This window comes from Pelodiscus sinensis, chromosome 10, assembly GCF_049634645.1.
Source record: "Pelodiscus sinensis isolate JC-2024 chromosome 10, ASM4963464v1, whole genome shotgun sequence".
Lineage (NCBI taxonomy): Eukaryota > Metazoa > Chordata > Testudines > Trionychidae > Pelodiscus > Pelodiscus sinensis.
Window position 1 is genome coordinate 55,106,064 of NC_134720.1, and position 26,229 is coordinate 55,132,292.

The 26,229-nt window shown below is 44.3% G+C and overlaps 1 protein-coding gene across 7 annotated transcripts in view; it reads right to left on the reverse strand.

Annotated features, from left to right (window-relative positions):
* The window catches only part of ACAP2 (ArfGAP with coiled-coil, ankyrin repeat and PH domains 2), a 109,893-nt gene that overhangs the window by 57,394 nt on the left and 26,270 nt on the right, over nt 1-26,229 (reverse strand). For all 7 annotated transcript variants that reach the window (XM_075938311.1, XM_075938313.1, XM_075938310.1 and 4 more), the window contains exons 3-9: nt 23,453-23,572; nt 21,290-21,343; nt 18,524-18,582; nt 15,054-15,237; nt 7,934-7,978; nt 5,215-5,310; nt 710-784 (exon numbers count right to left, since the gene is read on the reverse strand). In XM_075938311.1, the coding sequence (XP_075794426.1) occupies nt 710-784; nt 5,215-5,310; nt 7,934-7,978; nt 15,054-15,237; nt 18,524-18,582; nt 21,290-21,343; nt 23,453-23,572 (633 nt within the window). The remainder of the gene's footprint in view (nt 1-709; nt 785-5,214; nt 5,311-7,933; nt 7,979-15,053; nt 15,238-18,523; nt 18,583-21,289; nt 21,344-23,452; nt 23,573-26,229) is intronic.

Here is a 26,229-nt window from a genome sequence, read left to right on the forward strand (position 1 = left end):
CAACTTCATTTTGCAACTGAATGTTCTTTGTATTGAATTCCAGTATTACAATAGAAAAATGAATATTGACTCAGATCTTCATAGCTATCCATGCCACTGAAGAGGTTTTGTTCAACTTGAAATGGCTGAATCTTCCCAACATGCACTTTCTTTATTGACAAATTTGGATATATCCTTTTTTTGCTTTCACATTCACATACCTTTAAATAAGGAACATAAGCCAAGCTTCTCCGCAGGTTTTTAAACTTTTTGTCTACAAGGCGACACAAACACTCAATCCTGAAACACTGGGGCCAAATACAAGTACAATTCAGGAAGAAAGTAAATAGGAAATACATGCAGAAGGCCATATGGAAGATGCCCTTTCTATAGATTTTGCACAACAGTCACAGCAAACAAGAGGTTAACTTCATGGCAATGAAGACTCAAAAATACCATATTCAGAGCCAGCTCTCTCAGCATTCAAATATATTCATTCAGCAGAACAGTGAAACTGATATTTTAGCTAGCACACGAAATATTGTGACCTTGTTTTGGCAACACAATCTGAATGTCTGCAAACCTTTCTCGCTCCATTTAGTGTCCTGTGGTTCTATTTTACTGCACTGCAAGGACAATGCAGTTCTAATACAGTGATGCCCTGTTCCAGAGATGCACCAAAAAGATGTACAAAATGTGTGCAGTTTCTATTTCACATGCCTTCCGGTACCTTTTGTTGAATAGTGGAGTGTTTTTGCTCCATATCTCTCTTCTCCTTTGCAGCATCTACACCCAACCGATCCAGCTGTAAAGAGAAAAAGAAATTTGGCTCTTCAGACTTTATAATGCACATTAAAAAAATACATTACGTCTAGACATTGCATGACTTTTGTCTTATCTACACAGGAAAGTCACTTCCTTGCTCAAAGAGCTTTACCTTTACAATCAACTGAAGTCCCATTTAAAGCTTTTTACTATCATTCCGAATTAGCAAGACATTTTTCTGACAAAAGCTCTGTGATAGGTGCACATTTCCTTTAGGCTGTAAAGAAAACGTTTCCAAGAATAGCATGGTGCCAGGGATATGCGACTGGTACACTGCACTGATGACATGTGCAACGAAAGGAATGACTCATGCTTTAGCTGCTCTTGCTGGCTGACAGTCCATTCAGCAGCAGCGGCATTAGCAGAGAAAGCCAGACAGAAGGGAGGTTGGTGTCTTTCCCCCCACAAAGAAAAGAAGTCGAGGGCCCAGGGGAGCTCTCTCATCTACCCAGCTCCCAAGTTCTCCCTGAAGCAGCATTAAATGAGACCGGGTTCTATTGCTAGTCAGGCTGTCTGCAGCTTCCAAGGGGGTGTACAGAACTCACTGCTGCACCAACATGGCGTACAGGAGATAGTCATTAAAACAATTCAGCATGTCTTGAGATTAAAAATGTCACTATTTAAAACTTGTCTTGCAATAAAGTATCAGTGCAATTATGATAATCCTGTTACTGATGTCAGTGCTTTTAATCAGAATTACTTAGGAGAGGTCTCTGGGTATTCGGATATGGGGGATGAAGCAGACGGAGATTGTTTGATAGGACACAATCTGCACTGATATTTTGTATACTGTGGCAAACTTTAGCCTTTTTCAGCATCCTGTAACAATTAAGTGCAGTAATTTGGTCCTTTTACCCCAAGCCCTATTACATTCCTTCAGCCCCAACATTGTTACAAGAGCACTGAATGTGATGCCAATAAAGTAGTAGTTATGGCTTGAGAACTAATGGAGTTGGCACTAAATGGGCTGATATACCAGCAGTTCTGCATGTGACAGCTAGGCCTGCCCCACCATCTAGTCTAGTCACACAAATCCAAATTCCCTTCCCCACCCCAAGCTGTGCCTTCCTGAGGCCCTGCCCCACTCACTCCATCCCCCTCTTGGTCGCTCATTCTGCCCCACCCGTTCACAGGGCTGGGGCAGGGGTTTGGTGGGATCGTGGGCTCTAGGCTGGGGCTCAGGGATTCAGAGTATGTATAACAGGGTGCTCCAGGCTGAGCCTGGTGTACAGGAGGATTCAAGGGGTGCAAAGTCTGGGAGGGAGTTAGGGTACTGGAGGTGGCTCAGGATTGGGGCAAGGGGGTTGGGAGCAGACCGAGGGCCCAGAGGTGGAGCAGGAGATTGGGGCAGATGAGGGGGTGCAGGCTCTAGCAGGGAGTTGGGGCGCAGGAGGGGATTTAGGGTGTGGGGCTGGGGTGCAGGGTTCTGGCTCCGGGAAGGGACTCAGGGCTGGGGCAGGAGTGAGGGTTGCAAGCAGCAGTTGGATGGCACTTACCACAGGCAGCTCCTGGTGGGAGGCACAGCTGGCACATCTCGGAGGCCCTGGGCCTCTGCACACTGCCTTCACCTGCAGACACTGCCCTCACAGATACCATTGGCTGCAGCTCCTGGCCAATGGCAGCTGCAGCATTGGCGCTCAGGCTGGGGGCAGTGCAAGAGATCCCCGGCCTCCTTCCCCGGGAGCTGCAGGGACAAGCCGGCTGCTCCCACAAGTGACACAGGGCCAGGGCAGGGATCCTGCCTTAGCTCTGCTGTGCCACTGGACTTTGGGCAATTTTAGGTGGCTAAGTTTGGATTTGGAAGCCTGTGGGAGACAGAGCCTGATTCTGGGAGACTCCCAGTGAAACCAGGTAACTCTGTGACAGCCATTGCCCTACTTCAGAACTGGGGTAGCGAGCTATACGTGTCAGTGCGCGGAGAGGGGCACAGGATCTGACCTACACGATCCCTCGCTGGGAAAGCCAGGGCATAAATTAACAGCTATGCCCTGCCTGGCTCATTGCTACTACAATGGCAACGTACAAGGCCTGGAGACTGGCCATGTCCCCAGGAGGCAGAGTCGTGCTGTCCCTGTCCCCTAGGCTAACGCTCCTGCACACACTAGACAGTGGGTACCCAGAGCATGCTTCAAGCCAGCTATTCTTGGGTACCTCGACTACCTGGCTGTGTCTAGAACAGGCCTTCAGCTGCTGCAAGCTTCACAGGAGCAGGGCTGGCACAAAACTGGCCTCACAATCAGAAGCCAGCCCGTCGTCTTGCCAGCACACAGTGGAAGAGGGCTGCAGTACTAAATCCAGCCCTACAGCTCCGTGACCCTGGCTTTTCCTACACGGGTTTGATAAGATGTCCACCGTTAGCAGTAGGCTCGGTGGCAAGCTGATGAAAGCGCTGAAAGGTATTTGTTCAAAAAAGTCACTCCCCACAGCTCCCACTGGCTGGGAACGTCCAACTGAGGCCCCCCAAGAGCTGTGAGGGGCCGTGCCTGTCGATGTGCAATATAAGCAACTGTCTCACGGCCCACCGGTGAATTACCCCTACAAGCTACGTGCTGAAGGCTGCTGACCCAGTGGTAATGTCTTCTGCAGAACCTAATGAATCCCTGCCCATCGTGAATGCCACAGCACACCTTCCTTTGACGGTCCAATGGCTGGGCTGCCATCAGTGTAAATTATAGCGCCCGTGTAACTCTCTTGGAAACTCAACGTTCCGCACAACAGAAAAGAGAGATTACCTTAACATCAGAGACAAAAGCACAGACCTCAGCTCTGTGCCTGGGCTGGGGGAAAGCAGGGAGCTGGCCCAGCAGGACAAGGGAGTGAAAGACCCCAGAGAGCAGGAAGGCGAGTGGCAGTGGCCTTGTCAGCACTTCAGGAAGCATCACCAAGGGGTCATCTGTGACCACACTTTATATAAGCACCTCCTAACTGGAGCTTGCACCTAGCACCTCATCCCCTCCAGCACGCCATCTCCCTGCTTCAGGATACAAACCAAACCCTCTGCCTCCCACGTCACAATCTCCTCCCAGACCTTGCACCCACCCCTCCTCCAGATCCAAAACTTCTCCTGCACCCCCTCCACTTCCTAATACCTTGCCTCAGGTCACAACCCCCTCCTTAACCCAAATCCCTCCCAGACCCCACATACCCTCCTGTACACCAATCCCGCACCCCAAACTCCTTTCTGCACCAAACCTCCATCCTAGACCCTACACTTCCACCATTAAATATCATAGAAGAGTGCAGCCCTTGACCACTTTCCAAATTCCTAGAGCATCTCTCCACGAAAAATGATCGCCTACCCCTGATCTAAAACAACCCTAATGCAGAGATTGGGAGAAACAGTTGTATTTTATCAGAGCAGATCTTATACTTTTTTCCTGAATCACCACAGCTGCAAACCTCTTGTGTACATGTTTGAAACCATCTGAAGGCACTCTGCTGCAAGTCACTTTTAATACCAGTGCAATGCATCTGTAGTAGTGGCTTGCAAACACAAACATACGTGCGTGTGGCACTCCCAACCACAAACCACTTATTGTAGCAAGTGTGGGTGTGTGCGTGTGCCCTGTCCATTTGGCAGTGCTTTATGAATATGTCAGTGTAAGTGGTTTCTTTTCATTCAACTGTAGTCAATTCCCCTGTTTGGGTGGGTCTCATACAAACAGAGAGAGAAATATCTAAAAGAAATCTTCAGGAGGAGTTGATACCAGAAATCAATTTGACCTTAATTATTAAAAGAAGAGAAACAAGGTAGGTAAGACAATATATTTTCTTGGACCATCTTCTGTTGGTGAAAGAAAAGCTTTAAAGCTTACTCATAGCTTTCTTCAGGTCAGGGAAAGGTATTCAGAGCATCACAGCAAAATACAAGGTAGAAATGACTGTTTAGCATAAAGTATTACACTGAACTGTTTCACCTATTATTTGTGACACTCTAACCAGCACAGCAACAACAAGGCAAATGTTATTCAAATTAAATCGTTTTGAAGTTCAAAGTATATCTTTTAAATTTCCAGCAGCATTATTGACTGACACATTGCATAACCTGTATATTTATAGCGTATACATACCAGCATACACAACAAAATAGGGACAGATTTTACTACATACGTGGACTATAGACAAATTAATTTTGCTTTAGGAAATCTGAAAAATTCAAAGAAATATAAAATGTATTTTTATGTGTAGCCTTAATGCTGCATTAACTTTTTTTGCATTTAATTAGTGATACATTTTTAAATGTATGATGTTCATGCTGAAAATATGCCTTCATCATGGCTATCCCCCAAAGTTCCCACTTTCACTGAATACATGTACGATGACTCTGGTACGTGCAAATTTCTCTTCATTAGTTTTTCCAAATGCCCATTAGGATGTACATTTTAATTCAGGAACTGTATTGTAACATACCTGTGCTCCGAGATCATTCATATATGGCTTAAGCTCACTAAACAGATCATAGCCTTGATGAAAGAAGGTCAGATGGGCAGACATAAAGGACAGCATCTAGAAGGAAGACAGAACAAAAGTGTACATTAGAAAGGAGTTTTAAATGGAGAATTATCAGATCTCTCACACATAACTTGCACTGAATTAGCTTTGCAAACAAGCTTGAAGCGTAGGCCTTAACTCTCCACTACCCTGCACCTCGTGGAGATGCACAAGTAGAAAGTGAGTGCAAGGTGGCTGTAAATGCTACTATTCTGACTAGTTAGTGGCCTATACCTGCTTTGGGGTCACTTTGCCTTCTAGTAAATGACTATACAAGGGTCAAGATAGAAAAGAATCACCCCACCAAGTCAAATCTTTCATAAATATGTTACTGCAATTAACCTGTACAACCTGATTGACAGGTGAGGTCATGTTTTGGTCAAATAGTTTATAACTTTTGTTAAAAACTATGCAGTTCAAACACCTAAGAAACCAGCTGGAAGGTACAGAATTGGTTGGTTAAGAATTCATAGCTTGGATAATTACAGCTGAAATTGCTCAGAGTCTGCTTCCTGGACTTCCAAAAAGACTCACCAAAAACAAGAGAAGAAACCAGTGAGGAATTAAAAAGGAGAGAAAGATTTCCAGTATTCCAAATGGCACAGGGAAAACCCCTCAGTTTAAGTGGGCTGTACAATCTCATGAAAAAAGGATGTGGAGGAATGTACTGTATATTAGCTTAAAATGGCCCCTCTGTTTTCATGTAAAAATGTGCTATTTTAAAGGAACGAGAGAGACACCTAGAAGCTATTAATATTTTAAGTGAATGCAGCCTTCAAATGGTGCCTTATTGAAAGGACTGGAGGGTGAACTAGAGGCGGTCCCCCTTGCAACGCGATCAGTTCCTGGGGAAGTGTCGCAAGTCGCGGGGAGGAGGGGTTTCGTAACTCGAACCCTCATTTACGACAGGCGGCATGCGCCGGCGTAAACGCACACCAAGGACGTATGTTGGGAGTTTGGCCCCTTCTGCACTTACAAAAAGGGTTGTGAGTGCGGTGGGTCAACTCGGGCGGTCGCATCCCAGGGGTTTCCTGTACTCAAATTTCATTACAAAGCACATACAGCGTGCACCATAGCAGTACAAGCCCTAGTGATTCACTCCTCCCATATGTCGGAAGGGGATGGCACCTAAGTGCATGTCTACACTGCGGCCAGAGTTGTGAGTGCAGCTCGGGGGACAGCCCTGGCACACCTGACTCTAGCCAGCACAGGGAAAACGTGGGGATGTGGATCTTGGCACAGGGCAGCACAACAAAGACATATCCACAGTTCCAGGGCACATCTGTAAAACCTGCATTGAAGCCCAAGCATTGGCTCTTCACCCAAGTCCCCAGTAAGCACACGATCCAGGGCCATGCAGGCCCCTCCTCCAGCCCTGTCTCACCACAGCTCCCTTGGCAGGCAGGGAGAGATGCCTCTCACCTGGCTCCAAGCTGCTGGGGGGGCAAGGTCAGCCCTATGGGTGAGTGGGCAATCTGAGCAGCAGCCCAGGACAGCCTGCCAAAGGGGACACCCTACACAGGAGATGCCCAATTCCTACCGGACCTGCTGCTGACGGAGGTGTCAGGCAGGCAGAGCAGCAGCATCTAGAGCAGAGGGGAAGGGATGAGCACTGCAGGAGGCAGCTAGAGAATCAGCCAAGCCATGTGACTTCTCTGGAGTAGGGGTGCTGCTCTTCCCCCTGCTCCACTGGCTTGTGCAGCTGCCACTGCTCCTGTCCCCCTCCTCCTCAGAGCACTGGGAGCGCCCTCCTGCCTGCTGCGCAGGGGGCCAACAGTGAGGTATCCCCTCATTTCCTCCCCCCTGTTCCCAGCTTCCACTGGGACAGGCTGACAGGACCAGGGATTCTATGAGTGCCTCTGCTTCTCTGGGTCTGGAGACAGCTGCTTGTGCCCAACACTGAAGAGTCTCAGAGGGGCAGCCATGTTAGTATGTTAAACACAACGAGCAGCCCTGTGGCACCTCAGAGACTAACTAATACACAGCAGCATGAGCTTTCTGGGCACAACCCACTTCCTCAGACCGGGAGTAAAACCAGCGTTCAGGCCCTGAACCAAAGCGCTTTCTAAAGAGACAGGGCACTCTCGTACTCAGGCGCACTCACACTCTCCTCAACACGATACAGTCACACTCCTACTTTGTCACACACTCCCCAGGGCTTCTTGCATCTAGGGATGGAATAGTGTAGTCAGTGAACCAATTAACAGATAAGCGGCTGCTTATTGGTTAACACTATCAGCTACATGCACACTCCCTGCACCATGCCTCTGCATTTAAAATATTTTGGGGCACACTGGCTCAGCCAGATCCTGGCAGCCACCCCCACTTGAGGGACACTGGTCTTCATTGCTATTGATAGTTGCACTAGCTAAACTTACATTAGCAGTGGTGCGTCTACATGAGCTACAATCCCACCTCCAATTGCAGTATTGGCATGTTGATAGAGTGTAGTTCACGTGGCCTTTCTTGCTACCACCAGCCTACATGTCAGTTGTGAGGGGGGTTTTGTCACACAGAAACCAATGAAGAAATTCATTTTACATAGGTCTTTGATCAGAGGGTAACAACTTGCAGTCTCAATTTTTTATATACATTTTAGATTGTCAGACTTTTTATATATGAAATGTACAAAACTTACCGATTTTAAGATCTCTGATCGCCTCTTAGATTGAAGTACATTAATCTAGGGGGGAAAAAATTTGCTTTATTCACCAATCCCCATGCAAATTTGTGTGTCAGAAGCAAATTGCAGTAATCCAGGTTATGTCCACATGTAAATAAAGTCACCTTAAAATACAAACTCAAAACTCAAACATCTGACACTTCACAGCAAATTTTTCTACTATTACAGAGACGATTGCAACCAATCATATTTAATGTCACCATTTATAGTCAGAGAAAAAAACTTGCAATGCTAGAATTCCCAAAAGATGCTCACCTTCTTCTAATATTTATTTTTGTTAAACTATGTATACATGTAGTGCCAGAACATGTCAGATACTGTGAAGCCAAGTAAGAAGACTGGGTCCCCACCTCTGAGAGCTGGGTCTAAAAATCTTCACAAGAACTTGATTTTACTAATTACATTTTATCTTCTCCACTTCTATAATGTTATTGGATTAAGAGAAATCACTATGTGTGTTCATCTGTTATCCAAGAAGGTATCATTCATGCTTCTTGTTTTCTTTTATGTGCAATATCTGATTTTATTTCCATGTACTTAGTCCTTTCTTTTTGCCTTCTGGTCAGTGGCTTTAATCATCTTCCATAACATAAGTAAGGGTTTTTTGAGAAACTCTCAACGGAGACACATGTTAATGTGGAATTCACTTCCTTTGCATGTCTGTTTAATGCTAACAAGTAAAATACATTTACAAAAACTGTATGTTAAATCAGATACTCTACATACTCAATGCTTTGGAAAGCCTTCTGCAACAAACATACACTTAAAAAAAATCTTTTGCACATAAAAATATAGTAAGGAACTCAAATATTGAAACACAGATTAATCCCAAATAAATATAACCACAAAGACACTCCAGTAGAGGCCTTTCATTTTGAAGTTATATTTTCTGCAGAAGAAAAGCTTCATTGTTAGCAGAAAGGTCCATCTAGAACCTAAATTATTTGCATGATGAATTACATGGGAAAACTGGGAATTTCCTTCACTATAAATGCAGTTTTATTAAGTTGACTATAGTGTACACAAGAATAGACTAACTCCAAAAGAACATAAATTCCAATATATTAAAAACTGGCTTAGTGCATGTGATCATTTCTTCAAAGCCTGTTCCAAAATATTGAGAGCCTGCTACTGACAAGTTACAGTAGAACCTCAGTGTTACAAACACCTCAGGAATGAAAATGAGTTTTCAAAGTTTACATCTGGAACTTGACATAACAGCAGCTCTGAAACTTTACTATCTAGAAGAAAAATGTTCCCTTAAACATCTTAATTTAAATCCAAGCAGTACAGATCTGTTGCCTTGTCAATCCCCCCCCCCCCCCTTTTTGAGTAGTTTACATTTAACACAATATGGTTCTATACAGTATTTGCTTTTCGGGGAGGTGGTGTGGAGAGATGTTTGCTGCCTGTGGTTGGCCACTTCATAACTCTAGTTTTTATCATGAGAGATAAAGCAGTACAGTCGAGTTATGAACACTGAAGTCACTGCTCTATTGACCATTATGAACCTCTTACGTTCACTTACATCATCTTCTGAAAACTCTGCTCTGCCATAATCCCCATGATCCTTCCCCCCTCAGACTGCAGCAATCACAACATGTCTTCCATTCTTCTCATAGCCTGACCATGTCAAGTGAGCCGCACTATATGCCCGGCCCATCACATTTTACCGTACCTGCTCCCAATAACATCATCATCCTGCATTCAATTCTGCTGTCTGATCACTTCACTGGGAACCCATGAAATTCCCAGAAGTCTTCTTTCCATCTCCCTCCTGCTCCTCTGTCTTCATCAGTGCCCATGTTTTGCTGCTGTACAACACCGCTGGCAGTACTATTGAGTTGAAGAGGCTGGCACATGTTGCCTTGTTGATTTCTCTTGAAGGACATCCTCGAAAGAACTGAACGTACACCAACTTCTTCCTTCTTTGCTAGAGTTCACCTTCCTGATCATGGCACATGTTTAATTTCTTGGCCCAAACAGACATATTGCTCAACTTCTTCTATGTGTTCTCCCTTGGTTGTTAGGTGGGCTTTTTGCAAGATATCGGACCAGATAAATTTCATTTTGGAGCAGTTCCAGTTTAGCTTCTGTTTGTGTTGAGTTCTCACATAATTTTCTATATTTTGATAGTATTTTCAGTGATCACCACAATATCATCCACAAATCTGAGACGGTTTAACTGTTTTCTGATTATGCGGATTCCACCATTCCAATTCATCCATCTCATCATTTTGAGGAGCGTTGTGAAGAGTTTTGGTGAAACCATGTCTCCTTGTTTCATATCTTTCTCAGCTGCAATGCGAAGCCAAGGATCAAATAAAGTTATATATGTAGTGAAGTCAGAATTTGCTTCCTTTAATAGTTTGTGCCAATACCTTGTTCTTCAAGAGCCTTCCACGGTGCACTGATCTCTACACCATCTAATGCTTTTTCATAGTCAACAAAGGCAATACATAAAGGGAATCTTTATTCCTTTGAGTGTTCCAATAGCTGGCTTAACGTGAAAATATGGTTAAATGTTCTGAATCCTTCAAAATTCCTATCTACTCTCTCAGCTGTTGCTCATCCAGACTCTGTGAGAGTCAGTTTGTTGTTATTTTGGTGAACACCTTGGAGACATACGAGAGCTGCATATCCAAGTAACAGCTAACCCTCTAATCAAGGGTTTCTGAGAGGTCTTGGCCACCTGCTCTTTTAAATGTCAGTCCATCTTTAACTGGGGCTTTTCCTACCTTCACTTGAAAAACTGCATGTTGACCTTCACTGGCAAGGACTGGGAATATGTGCTTGTTAGTCCACTGAAGTGTTGGTACTAGGACATTTATTTGGTTTGCAAAGATTTCTACAGTGTCTCACTTCCAATCCTGTTCTGTCAATTACTGGTATTCCATCCCTGTTCTGCAGTGCCATTATTGTTGACCTGTACAGTGTGAATTCCCTTTTGCTTTTTTTGAGGCTTCTGAGATCTTTAGCTATCTGTAAGAGCCTTTAATTCCAATGCTTCTTGAAGTCTTCCTTTAGTCTTATCAACTTGCTGAGAAGAGAGTATTCTAGAACGTCACTCTCACATCACCTCAAATTTCTCCATTTTGCTAGCAAGTTCCATGTTTCTTCCAAGATTCTACCCTTAACTCTTTTTGGTCTTTCTTTCTTGGCTAATGTCAAAAACTACGTCAACTCATCAGTGAAGTTTTTTATAATCCTCATCACAGTATCTATAAGACTCAAGTTTTCCTTGGAAATGTTCACTTTCAAGATTGCCTCATCAAATATTTTTGGCCACTCTGATTTGCCATCTGTAGTGCTCTCTTCTCCATCTTTTTCTTGAGCCATGCTTTGAGCAAGTGATGGTCACCACCTGTGTTAAAATGATGGACTACTAAGGTGTATTGTATAATGTGCCACTTATCAGTCAGAATATAATCAATCTCATTCTTCTAAGTTCTTCACATTGGGCGTGATCCATGTCCGCCTCCTCTTGGCCTTCTTCTTCAACCAGGTGCTACCAGTGAACATGTCTTTCGTCTCCAGCAGAGTTGCCAATGGCTATCCTTGTGGATTCCATTTGCTGATTACATAACTTCCAACAAAGTTTTCACCTTCTCTTCCTCTTCCAGTTTTGGCATTGAAATCTCCCACTGCAATATGGATTTCTGAATTAGGGTTTCTTTGAGCTCCTGATAGATTTCTTCTATATCGTTGCTTGTGCTTATCGGGGCCCAGTTGCCAAGTGTGCCTGAGGGTTGCCAGGTGTCCACTATTTTCTCCTCCTGGCAGGGAAAAAAACCCAGAAAATACCAGACATTTCAGGTGTCTGGTATTTTCTGAAATTTTTTACTGGACAGGAGGCAAAAATATCGGACTGTCCGAGTCAATACTGGACACCTGGCGACCCTACCAGCAGGACCAGGCGATAAGGAGCCCCAGAGAGCAGGAAGGCGAGTGGCAGTGGCTGTGTCAGCACCCTGGAAGGCACCCCCGAGGGGTTGTCTGTAACCACACCCCGTCACAAACACCATTCCTTGTTGATGATGAAGCCAATTCCTCCAATGGTTCTCTCTGCTTTTCTCAACATGATGGTGTTTTTGTCTCCCCACTTCACTTCCATCTCCTTTCTTCATGAGGTTTCACAGAGTCCAAGAACGTCAAAGGAATTAATTTAACCCTCAATGCTGAACATTTCAGATTTAATCTCTTCTGACGATGACGACAGGGTCTGTATTCACCCAGGGATAAATACACCAAATTTGGTCTGCAGCTTCCTCTTATCATAACTTAACGCAAGGTCAGGGTTTGGTTGTGCCAGGACAATGGGATGTGTGTGGAATGTGACTGTTTTGCATCAAACAGAAAGGGAGGGGTGTGAGAGTAGAAGCAGCTATACTCATGAATTACTACAGAGGGCAGCAAGTGCCCCAGCCCTGGAGGGCAGCCACTGGCTGATAGCAGGGCCCCTGCTACCCAGCCCTGTCCCAGGGAGAAGCTGCTGGTCACTGTGGCATGCCTCCATCCAAGCCATGGGGTAAAGCCAGCAGGCAGGCCACGTGGGCCCCCTGATCTCGGAAAAAGTTGCCCTGTGGGCTGCACGGCCCTCCACTACCCCAGAAAGAAAAGTAATACCTGGCAGGCCATGCAGCCCCCCAACAGCCTCCGCCCAGACCCAGACAACACTGGGTAGATCTTCTAGTGTAATATATATGATTGAAATAACTTCCTGGTAAGATAGGCTTCAAGTAGCCCAGATATTTATTTACCAGATTAGGTTTTAAGACATTATAAGAACATAAGAACGGCCGTACTGGGTCAGACCAAAGGTCCATCTAGCCCAGTAGCCTGTCTGCCGACAGTGGCCATCACCTGGTGCCCCAGAGAGGGTGGACCGAAGACAATGATCAAGCGATTTGTCTCCTGTCCTCCCTCTCCAGCCAATGACAAACAGAGGCCAAGGACACCATTTTATCCCCTGGCTAATAACCTTTTATGGACCTAACATCCATGAAATTATCTAGCTTCTCTTTAAACTCTATTATAGTCCTAGCCTTCACAGCCTCCTCTGGCAAGGAGTTCCACAGGTTGACTACATGCTGTGTGAAGAAGAACTTTCTTTTATTAGTTTTAAACCTGCTCCCCATTAATTTCATTTGGTGTCCTCTAGTTCTTCTGTTATGGGAACTAATAAATAACTTTTCTTTATCCGCCCTCTCCACACCACTCATGATTTTATAGACCTCTATCATATCCCCCCCCCAGTCTCCTCTTTTCTAAACTGAAAAGTCCCAGTCGCTTTAACCTCTCCTCATATGGGACCCGTTCCAAACCCCTAATCATTTTAGTTGCCCTTTTCTGAACCCTTTCCAAGGCCAAAATATCTTTTTTGAGGTGAGGAGACCACATCTGTACACAGTATTCAAGATGTGGCCGTACCATAGTTTTATACAGGGGCAGTAAGATATTCTGGGTATTATTTTCTATCCCTTTCTTAATTCCTAGCATCCTATTTGCCTTTTTGACCGCCGCTGCACACTGTGTGGAAGTTTTCAGAGAACTGTCCACGATAACTCCAAGATCCCTTTCCTGATTTGTCGTAGCCAAATTAGCCCCCATCATACTGTACGTATAGTTGGGGTTATTTTTCCTGATGTGCATTACTTTACACTTATCCACATTAAATTTCATTTGCCATTTTGTTGCCCAATCACTCAGTTTGGTGAGATCTTCTTGGAGTCCGTCACAGTCTGCTTCTGTCTTGACTGTCCTAAACAGTTTGGTATCATCTGCAAACTTTACCACCTCACTGCTTACCCCTTTCTCCAGATCATTTATGAATAAGTTGAAAAGGATTGGTCCCAGGACTGACCCTTGGGGGTACACCACTAGTTACCCCTCTCCATTCTGAAAATTTACCATTTATTCCTACCTTGTGTTTCCTGTCTTTTAACCAGTTCTCAATCCAAGAAAGGACCTTCCCTCTTATCCCATGGCCATGTAATTTACACAAGAGCCTTTGGTGAGGGACCTTGTCAAAGGCTTTCTGAAAATCTAAGTATACTATATCTACTGGATCCCCCTTGTCCACATGTTTGTTAACCCCTTCAGAGAACTCTAATAGATTATTAAGACAGGATTTCCCTTTACAGAAACCATGTTGACTTTTGTCCAACAAATTATGTTCTTCTACATGCGTCATAATTTTATTATAAACAACAACTCTGTGTTTCTTTGCACTGAACATTATGGGAATATCACCCTTTCTTTGACTCAAGTAGGAGAGACAGAACTGTAACGGCAACCAGAATTCCAGACTGGAATTATTCAGCTAATTTCCAATTGCCAGACTGATGCCAGTCCTTAGCAGTGAAATGTGTACGATGAATTACAGCAAAGTCAAATACAGGCAGTCCCTGGGTTACGTACAAGATAGGGACTGTAGGTTTGTTCTTAAGTTGAATTTGTATGTAAGTCGGAACTGGTACATATTGTAGGGGAAACTCTAGGCAAACATTTCTCCAGAGCTCAGTTTTATTCTCCCACACCTCACTTCCTCAGTCCTTTATTCTCAAGCTGAGGTGTCTGCTGAGAAAAGCCGCTCCGCGTCTCCCTGGTCTGCTGAGGGGGGGGGGCGGGGCGCTAGCTTCGTGTCTCCCTGGTCTGCTGGGGGGAAGCAGCTAGTGCGGGGTTGCCTCACCCCGTTTGTAAGTAGGGATCCGATGTAAGTCGGATCCATGTAACCCGGGGACTGCCTGTATACTATATTACATCCTGTATGATTTACCTGATATTAATCCAATTAACTCTGGTTTGTTTGTAAATGAATACTTGAAATGAAAGTCAACATTAAATGCCACTATATCAACAGCATCACACTTCAAAAAACCATCCAGCAAAAACACACAGACATGCCTAACAAAATTATAATCTGAAAAATCAAAATCATTCAGGAACACAAATACATTATTTCTAGGCTCATGATGCCCCTCGGTTACTACATGGACCAAAGATTGAAGTGCCTCAACAACCAACCTTCAAAACATGCTGGTCTTGAAAACAGAACAGTGATTGTTGCCCTTACCTGAAGAACATAATCCAGAGCGATGTGCCGAAAGCATTTTCGTGTTGCAGTGAGAATGTTGGTGGCCTCTTCTACTTCATGTTGTTTGTTTCTTTGAACTTGTGCATTTTTTGCTAGTGCATTTTCTTTTTCCTCACTGACTTTTTCAAACTGCTTCTTTGCATCTTTAAATTTTCTAATATCTCTAAACAAAAGAGGAGATGAATTGTAAGATCCTTGGAAAGCTCATTTTGTCAATCAGGAAATATCTTAAAAAACCACCAAATTTTGATGCTTCCATTTTCAGGTAGAATATTTGATTTTGTATTTATTTGTTTCACTTTTCCACACTAAACACATGCGCCACAATCTTTTGAACAAGCAAGGCAGTGAAATTTAAAAGCAGCACCTTGTGATCACTGCTGTATTCATTTAGTCCCAACTCAGGGCAGACAAAAATCATGATTAAAAAAACCTGATTTAAACAAAAAAAGTGGATTGTTTTGTGTTTTCTTTAACTAGTTTATAATTGTTACAGGTTGAACCTCCCTGGTCTGGCGTCTTGGGACCTGAACCAAACCAGGGAATTTGCTGGACAGAGAGGTTAATGCCAGCACCTCTGCTCCGGGCTGCTGGTCCCTGGGCACTGGCCCCTCCCCTTTCCAGGGGCACTGGGGCTCCGCTGCCAGCCCCTGGGTCTCTGCACACCAGGGGTACGGGGCTCCCCTCTGCTGCCATTCCCCAGGGAGTTGGAGTTCCGCTTCTAGCTGCTGATCTCCAGAGTGTCGGGGCTCCGCTGTCAGGTGCTGGGGCACGGAACCTCATCCCTCCCATCCCACTGACCTCTGCTCTTCCCTGGTCCCGTGACACTGCTGGCCCCAGTCCAAGTACCCACTGGGTCACTGATGGTGCCAGACCAGGAGTGTTGCTGAACTAGGGAAGACTAGGTTAGGGAGGTTCAACCTGAGGTAGAATTTCACGTTTTACATGATTTTTCTGCTGAATTTCAAATTAAAATGTTCATCTATCCTGAAAAAGACAATCCGTGATCTCATCCAACAGCTTTTCTGTGATGCCATTAGAGTCAAACATCTTCTGACGTATCAAACTGCAAAAGGTTTAGAAAGCTTAACTGCTTCAACGAAATCATAGTCTAGGAAGGCTTGCAAACTGAAGTTAATGGGACCAGCCTCCCCAATGGCTTAGGTGCTTTTGATATTCCAACCTCAGGTGTGTAAATATGAATCTTTGTTGTAAATTCTGAAGCACTGTTTAAAGTGAAAAAAATGGTATGACACTAAGGTCGAATTCTTCAAAGACTTAGACTGGCTTACATAAGAACACAAGAACAGCCCGACTGGGTCAGACCAAAGATCCATTTAGCCCAGTGTCCTGTCTGCTGACAGTGGCCAATGCTAGGTGTCCCCAGAGGGAATGAGAACAGGACAGGGAATCATTAAGTGATCCCACCCCATCACCCATTCCCAGATTCTGACAAACAGAGGACACCATTCCTGCTCATCAGGGCTACTAGCCATTAATGGACCTAACCTCCATGAACTTACCGAGATCTTTTTTGAACCCTGTTAAAGTTCTGGCCTTCAGAACATCCTCTGGCAAGGAGTTCCAAAGGTTGACTGTGTGCAGCGTAAAGTAGTACTTCCTTTTGTTTGTTTTAAACCTGTTCCCTATTCATTTCCTTTGGTAACCTCTAGTTCTTATGTTATGGGAACAAAAACTTTTCCTTATTAACTTTCTGCACATCTGTCATGATTTTACAGACCTCTATCATATCCCCTCAGTCTCCTCTTTTCTAAGATAAAAAGTCCCAGTCTTGTTAATCTCTATTCATATGGCACCCACTCCAAACCTGTAATTATTTTTGTTGCCCTTTTCTGAACCTTTTCCAATGCTAGGATATCTTTTCTGAGATAAGGCGATTGCATCTGTATGCAGGATTCAAGATGTGGGTGTACTATGGATTTATAGAGAGGCAATTAGATATTCTCTGTCCTATTCTCTATTCCTTTTTTAATGATTCCTAACATTGTTTGCTTTTTGGACTGCCACTGCACCTTGAGTGGATGTTTTTGGAGAACTATCCATCATGACTCCAAGAGCCCTCTCTTGAGTGGCAAAAGCCAAGTTAGTGCCCATCATTTTTCACGTACGCTGGGATTATGTTTTCCAATGCACATTACTTAGCTTTGCGTTTATCAGTTTAACGCGATGCACTGTGAGCACAGTCCCACTGAAATCACTGAGATTACTCCCAGTGCACAGAGTTAAGCAGATGCGTAATTGTTGTAGGATCAGGGTCTAGCAGAGAAGTTTTTAATACCCAAGCTCCTAATGTGGCAAACACACTCATGCTTAACATTAAACATACTGCAAAAGCGGCAAGGAGTCCTGTGGCACCTTAGAGACTAACTGCAGTGTAGGAGCATAAGCTTTCCTGGGCAAAGACCCAGACATGCATCTGACGAAGTGGGTCTTTGCCCACGAAAGCTTATGCTCCTACACTGCAGTTAGTCTATAAGGTGCCACAGGACTCCTTGCCGCTTTTGCAGATTCAGACTAACACGACTACCCCTCTGATATTAAACATACTGACAGTTCACTGAAGTCAATGGGACAACTCAGGTGAGTAAAGTTACATATCTCTGAGTGCTTACAGGCTCTCAGGACAGTTATTTTCAATATTTTCCCTCCTCCCATTGTAGTTTTTTAAATTAAAATAAGATACCTCCTCAATAGTGACATTTTTAAAAAGCATCTATAATTAAGTTCACTATTAATAGGATGCTCCCAAATTCATGGCCAGGGAGAACACTTTATAGACTGTGTAAGCTGACCTTTTGCATCCTTTTACCCTATATTAAATTGATTTCATGGGGGAGAGCAGGCTTTCCTAATTGGGGTTCTGACCCAAAAGGAAGTTGCAGAGAGGATCCACAAGGATATTTTAGGGGTGATGGTCACGGTATTGCCACTTTTATCTCTGCACTCCCTTCAGAGATGAATAGCAGCTGTTGGCCAGGTGCCCAGCTCCAAAGGCAACACCCTACCAATAGCTGCACCAAAGTACAGGTGGCAATACCTTACTCTCACTTCCCTGCCACTGCTTTCAAAGCTGGGCAGCAGGAGAGCAGGCTGCTGACTGAGAGCCTAGCAGTGCAGAAGTAAAGGGGGCAATGCCATACCAGCCCATCCTTACTTCTGTGCTGCTGCTGGAAGCAGCTCTGCCTTCAGAGCTGGATACCTGGTCAGCTACTGCTGCTCTCCAGCTGCCCAGCTCTGAGGCAGCAGCGCAGAAATAAGGGTAGCAATACCACAAGCTTAATAGGTGCTGGTCAAGCTAGGGTTTGATCATTTCCAAATATCTTCCATTTCTCTCAGAAGCTGATTTCACTTTCTAATTGGCCCTAGCAGAGACATTTTTCCTTACAGGTTTATTAAAGTGAATGTCTTTGAAGTGAAAATTAACTTACTCTTTAACAAATGTCTGAAGCTGTGCTTTAATTGATCTTTGGGTTTGGTCAAACAGGGTCTGAAAGAGAACACACATAAACACTTAGTTCAATAAAGAATTTGGAAGTTCCAGAGTTCTTTTATAGAGACCAAAAAAACCTAAAAACCTTTTAATTCTGTGTAAGCCTTGGCTCTCCTTATTCCATCTCTCTGAAGTCTTCAGGACTAATAGTAGATTCTACATTGAAAGTGCATTTCTCTTTTTTTTAAAATTAGTAGCAAAAAGTTTCTTTCACTTAAAAAGTCTGAGTAGAATCCCACTATGCAGCAAGACAGAAGGAAAGATAAAGCTACTCCAATAGCGAACACTAAATAGAAGAACATGTGGCTTAGCTAGCGCTCCCATCAACATGAGCACTACGTTTAAGCACCTCAGAAATACTGATGTGACTCAATTCCCACTCTCTCTGGGACTAGAAAGCTGTGTGTGACTAAGAACACGATATTTACTTCACAAACTTGTGCCTAATCCCAAGTGCTGACATTTAAACCTACTAGTGTCTGAGAAGCGACTATGCCAATCAGAAGCCAACATAAGAAGCAAGTAACAAGAACCAGGCTTTCCCAATAAATAGACACATGTAGAAACCAGTGTGCAAGCCCACTTAATAATTCCAAAAATATTTTGCAAGAAAAAAGTCATGAGACATCTCCCCATGCTCCTGAAAGAATTGAAGAATTGCCTTCAGGTAGATCGGATTAGATTTACAGTCTTCAGTGATGAGATGACAGGTGCCTTTTGAGCAAACAGCAGTTCACAATGCTAGTCTGAGAACGGTGCTATTTGCCAGAAGCTGCAAGAATTGCTCTCACACTGCTGGGTTTGGGCCAATGCTTTATTCCATTTGCCAGGCCTCAGCAGAGAAATCAAGAATGTTTCCAAGGAGAACAAGGATGGTCAGGACCAAAGATTTAACCAAGTGAGTTGCCTCCACCCTTTCGGGAGGAGAACAGTAGCATCCCCCATCACCTTCAGCTTGCAAAATGTCTGTCTTCCTGTTGGCATACTGCTGCTTTCCCTCCTGGCTGCAGCAGAGCCGGACTCTGCACCACCCAGCAAAGTCTAGTTTCCCTATGGACATGTTTACACAGTAAAAGGTGCACTCAGGCTAACTACCCAAGCTAGCGCAAATCCAGCTACCGTGGGAACAGCACAGCAAAGCTTCAGAGGGGGCTAGTGAACTGAGTTCATAATCTCGGTCTGCGCCAGGCTCACAATGAAGCCTGGACAGCATTGTGTGCCACTCATCACTTGCATTAACTGATGTGAGGCACGCCCTGTGCAGAGGGACAGGGCTGGAACCGAGTTACCAACAGAAATACGAACCCTAGGCACAGGGCAATCCTGGCTTCCCCTGGCAGTGAGCTTCCTCCAGCCCAAGGGGTTTCCTGCCCAACATGCTGAGATATGCCAAGGGCTGGATGAAATACACAGCGGGACAGACGCAGCCTATGGGCCGTAGGCTCCCCACTTCTGCCCTACACACTGCAACTTAACAGATGTTTAGATTCCAAAGGCAGCATGGATGACTGTGATCGTTCAATCTGACCCCCGTCAAACATAAGCCACTGATCTTCCCCAAAGTAATTCCTAGAGCAAATCTTTTAGAAAAACATCCAATCTTGATTTTGAAATGGTCAGTAGCAGAGAACAGTCCACAACCCTTGGCAAGTTTCCCAATGGTTACTTACTCTTCAATTAAAAATGTATACCTTAGTTCCAATCTGAATTTGTCTAGCGTCAGCTTCCAGCCACTGTATTACAATATACCTGTTCTGTACTTGCTCCCCACGTACACAGCCCTGAAAATCCACAGATACCTGCTTTATATCCACAGGTCTCCACATCCACAGATGTCAATGAGCAGGGCTCAACAATTAGTGTAATCTACGTGCCCGTGGAGAGTAGATTACAAACCGGCACAGCCGCGCAGCGCAGTCAGCGCATGCACAGCGTGCCGAACCATGCGGCTGGCGAGCAGGGCTCGCCTCCACTTGGCGAACTCTGTCAACGAGAATATCCACAGCTCATTTTTGCAGATACAGATGTTGTGTCTGTGCAGAGCTCTACCCATGCAGGCACTTACAGACTTCAGGTCACCCCTTAATTTTCCAAACTAAACAGACGGAGCTCCTTAAATCTATCAACATAAAGCACATTTTCTACTCATTCTCATGGCTCTTTTCCGAGTCCTTTCCAATTTATTAACATCCTTCATAAACTTGTGAACACAACTGGACACAATTTTAGCAGTGGTTGTACTCATGCCAAGCAGAGAGAAAATTCATCTCTCTTCTCAAACTCAAGCTTCCAGATGGAGTCCACCAATGGTACAAACTACTGCTGTGTTCAAACTTGGCATTTTCTCTACTTTCCATTCTTGACTGAATCAGTCACAGCTCCAAGGAAATAAACTGCACAAAGAACAGATGCTTCTGCTGTTGTATCTCATGTCTGGTGGGAGAGAAAAGTTGAGCAAACAATGGAGAGGGGAAGCAAGACTCAGTCTAGCAAAGAACTCTGCTTACAAATTGGTTTTGCTGCCCAAGTTTCCAGATCTGCAATGAATGGTGCAGATTTCCAGAAAGATCTGCACTGTCAAGGCATACACATTACAAATGCATTCAGATTTAAAGGCCATAAACATTATAATATGCCATTATCTAGCATAATCTGTTTGTTTAGGTGAACTGATCACAATCATCCACCATTCAGCAACACTTACTGTGTGGTAACTGATCATTTCCTGGAGGTTGTCAGAAAACTTTGTCAAGCTGGTCTGCAAGGAAAGAAAGCAAGTAGTTAAAGCTAACTCCCAGCAGAAAGGAACACAAAAAAGTAACCTTAAAAAGGCTATAAATGTTGTTACACTTAGAACATATGTATTTATAGAAACAGCTTCCTAGAGACTTATTTTCATTACTTTAGTTTAGTGAAGATGACAATGCTAACTCTTGGAGATAAGATACATTTCTCATCATAATCTAACACTACAAACAAAAAAGTTACTGTTTGTTGTCAAACAAAAAAGAATGATTCCCCAGTTACTGCAAAACAGCATAGCTCAACAGAGCTACATTTCAGGAAAACATCTGTAGCCTTCGTTTTCATGAAAAGCGCTATAAAGCAACACTCCTTAACCTTTTTAGCCAGCTGCACTGAAAGTTAGCAAACCACAAAAAGCTACTTGGAATTTAAAACTTTTCAAATCTCATTATTAGCTACAAACAGTCCAGATTTTCCATGGGAAACCTTGCTACTGTTTGTGAATTTTTCAGTAAAATCATTTCCAAAAAAAGAGAATTTTTTCAGTTATATGTGAACTTCAGACTGAAAACATCAGAAGAGTCACCTCTTCACAAGCTGTCAGGAAGAGTACGTAGGCCAGGCCTAGACTACAAACTGGCATCAGTATAATTAGGTTGCCCAGGGGTGTGAAAAAGAGCCACATTCCTGAGCCATGTGGTTACACAGCCGTAACTACCTCCCTCCCCAGCACAGACAGCACCATCTCAAAGGGAGAACTTCCCCTTCGACATGGCTCCTGCCTCTTGCAGAGGTAGACTGACTACACCAGCTGGAGAAGCTCTCCCATCAGCCTAGTTCACAGAAGTTGCCGCTGCAGCGCTGTGTGTGTGTATAATCAAACCTGTGAGTTGAAATAGCAAGCCAAAAATGAAGGCGGTGCAGGAATAAAAACAAAAATCACAAAACAAAATGGAAGAGTTTATGCAAAATTCGGTAGAACAAAATCTGTACATTGGTATAACCAGTCTCAGATAAAAAACTTAGCTGTACCAAACAACATCGGAATTTGAGTTTACATCTCTGCGGAGACGGGCCCAATGTAGTGAAAAGGTGGGCCAGAAAAGGATTTTATTTACAAAATTGGCTCTACCTCAGACTAGGGATGCAATAGCGTAGTCGATTAACCAATAAACCGATAAGCAAAAGCGTATAGGTTAATGCTCTACACTACACGCATTTCCCCCCCATCCTCACCTGCCAGTACATTTTTAGCAGGCTGGCCAGCAGCCCAGCTCAGTCCTGGCTCGCACCAGGTCCGGGAACTACCCCCACCGTGGCTCTGCATTTAAAGTGTTTAGGAGGAAGGCAGGCACAGAGTCTGGTTCAGTTCTAGCACGTGCTTCGTCCAGGAGCTCAGTTCATCCCCTACCCCTCCCCGGACAGGGGCTGCTACCACCCTGTGCTGCTGTCTATATCAGAGGCAGCAGCGCAGGGCGACAGGCAGCCAATCCGTGAGGGGAGCTGGTTTTTAAACTGGCTCCCTTCATGGACCAGCTCCCAATGGATACAGAGGCAGCAGCGTGGAGTGGCAGGGGTCTCCCTCAGGAGTGGGGCCGAAGCACATTGGCTGCTGGCCTTGCCCCTGGGGACTATAGAATAGTCGACTAACTGGTAAGAATTCATGAGCTTAATAGACTAGTCAATTAACCAATATTTAACATCCTGACCTCAGACCCAAGAACTAAATTGATGCTACCTGTTTTGTGGTTTATTGTAGTCAAACCTAGACCAATAGTAGTCAAGCTTTTCCATACCAGTACCACAATCCCTACACAGGAAGGGGCACAGTCAGAACCCCCCCCCCCCCCCCCCAGTTAAGAACCTCTCCTAGAATATTTTGGCAGGTAAGGGTATAGTATAATCCAACCTCCATTGCAGGTCTGAATCCAAAACTGAATGGGAGGTTGTGCCATGATCCAGAAAGGAAGCCTCTTTTTCAAGACAGGCGTGTCAGAGACTTCATACCGAATAAGATTGTAAATGAAAGATTTCTCCGCCACTTGTTCCCACTTAAATTACTACGTTTCCACTTTTACTAGTTATATTGTTCCTTGAAAATGTTTAACCCTCAAACACTTACCTCAACTAGCAAATCCTTATTGGAATACTGTGCAAGGTCTCGAATTCCGTTCATGAACTGCTTGTTGGCAGCACAAAAAGCTTTACCGGTATCAATCATTGAAATGCAAAGCTTTACTAGCTAAAGGGGAAAAAATGATCATAGTAAATAAACTTGTAAATCACTTTACTCCATGGAATTTCAAAGTTAATGTCCTGTGAAAAACGACTTCGATAACCTTGATACATACATAGCGAGTGATCAGATGTGGGTGCAACGATTGCTTGTCTAACGAGTCAAAGTAACAAAACTGCTCTAGCAGATTTGAGTCCAGGCAGAGAAGAGCCTGAACTAATACTAATGCTACAGAAACCAGCGATCGGGCTCAAATATTTCAGAAATTGTTGCTTTATTTTGCCCAATCTGTAAACACACTGAACCACAATCGGTTACAGGCTGATCTCCCAGCATGCCAAGGGACTGGTCAGGGCAGTGGTCACCAAGGGGATCGGGATCTACTGGTCGACCTTGGAGCCTCTGACAGGGGATCTGACTGGTCTGGCCAAGAGGTTATCAAGCGGTGGCACTTGAGCTGCCCCTTCCCCTACTGCTCCACGTCACCTGGCCTTTGCCTTGGAGCTGCCCCTCGGGAGCCTCCTGCTTTCTGTGCAGGGCAGGGTAAGGAGAGGAGGGTGCTGATGTCGAGGTGTCCCCTTCTCCTGCACTGTATCCTGTCTCCACAGAGCGGGGAGGGCACAACAGGACTTGAGAGGGAGTTTGCTGGCTGCTTTTGGGAGTGGTGCAGGGCCAGGGCAGAGGTGAGCCTGCTTTAGCCTCACTGCACCCCAACCCAGGAGTCACCTGAGGTAAGCAGGGCCGAGCTGGAGCCCACATCCCGAAACCCTGCCCCGTCGTGAATCCCCTCCTGCACCCAAGCTCCTGTCTTAGTCCCGAGCACCCCTGCATCCAAACGCCTTTCCAGAGCCTGCACCTAGAACCCCATCCGGCACCCCAACTGTCTGCCCCAAGCTCAGCTCAGAGCCCCTCTCGCTCTCCAAATCCCTTGATCCAAGACCAGAGCCTGCACCCCAACCTGGTGAAAGTGAGGGAGAACTGGGGAGGGAGGACAGAGTGAGCAGGGGTGGGGCCTTGAAGGCGGCACACAAACGAGGCAGAGCGACGGTATTTGGATTTGAAGTAGATCTTGGATTGCATTTAAATTCAAAAAGTGATCTTGTGCTTAAAAGGTTGCAGACCACTGGGTTAGAGTGCTTGTGACATTCCGAGGTTAATTCTTCTCTCCATCGGTGAGCATAATTCCCTTAAGAGATATCACTCTCTCACACACACAGACACACACACACAGACACACACTCTCTCTCTCTCTCTCTTCAAAAAGAGAAGGGAACTCCAAGTCATCACCATCCGTACGGCTCAGTAGTAGCATTTTCACTTCTTCACCAGAGGAGTTTGGCTTTAGTCCTATTCTATTTTATTGCTGGGTTATTATTAATATTGTCTTATCAATGAAGTACTGAACCGCCATGCTGCTTCTGGTTCTCTAGATTCAAAAAGAATGGACTTAACTTCTAAGAGAGAGTGATCGCTCCAGTGTCTTAATTCATGTACAACATTCTGATATGCTGTATCTTAACTACGAAAAGAATTCAGTGCAGCCAAGTCAACTGCATTAGTTCACATCCAGCAATTATCATCTTCTACAATTTCTAACAGTAGAAAGCAGAAATAGTAAAACAAACAAACAAAAAAAACCTGTTAACTCATTTCAGGAACAATGAATTCCCAGATATGCTCACACAAAAATGCATCATCTCTACCATGAGTTCTTAATGCATATCTATCTCATAGGATTTAAAAGGAAAACGACTGAAGAGCTGTTGGCAAAAAACAACAAAACAAAAAATAGTTTTATCTACGGCACTTACTCCAGTGCTGTCAGTTTTAAAAAAATCAAGGATTTGTTACCTTGTTTAATAGGTGTTACAGGAATTTAATCTGCCCATAAATTCCTGGACAAAACTTTCTGGGTTTTGATTTTACTCTTGAAAATTTCCAAACACTTTACATGAAAAATGTATTTCTCACAGGCACAAATAAAAGTTTCTGACCAGTTTGAGAGACACAGATGTAGGACTGCCATTGACTGAGGTGGCAAGCAGGCAGAGTTTTGAACGTGTCTTTGTATGCTCATGCTTTTCTGACAGATCAACACACTCTCAAACACTTGGGTGCAAGAAGACTTGATGAAGGGGTGGGACTGTACTAGCCACAATACTCAGCTGTAAAATAATATTTTTTTCCTCCCTCCAAGACAAGTTTTCTCCTGCCCCATTAATTTAAAAGTTCACATCACCTTGATTTTTGCTCGCTCTCTATCTCTCTCTCTCATCCGACTGCCGCGAACTTCTACAATTCCAATTAAGGTTAAAAAAGAGAAACTATACTTTTGCAGTATCATTATTACAGACAGTTGTTTCTAATCTACAAATGCGTGTGAATCTAAGACCTGTAACAAACCAGACGGAAGCAATAGGCTTCTCTATAAATCGGTTTCGTATTACCCAGCATGCAGGCAAGAGGAAAGAATTTCTCCAATTATATTTTTATAAATACTAAAGCTTGCAATTCAAGACAACAGCAGAGATACATGCATACTAAGTGACCTTTTGGAAAATTCCCCTTGTTTTCAGCAACATCCCATCTTTTGTCTATTAAGTAGATGAAGCAACAAGCTCTCAGATACTTTTATCCTTAGTTCTATTGTTTTTGCTACCATT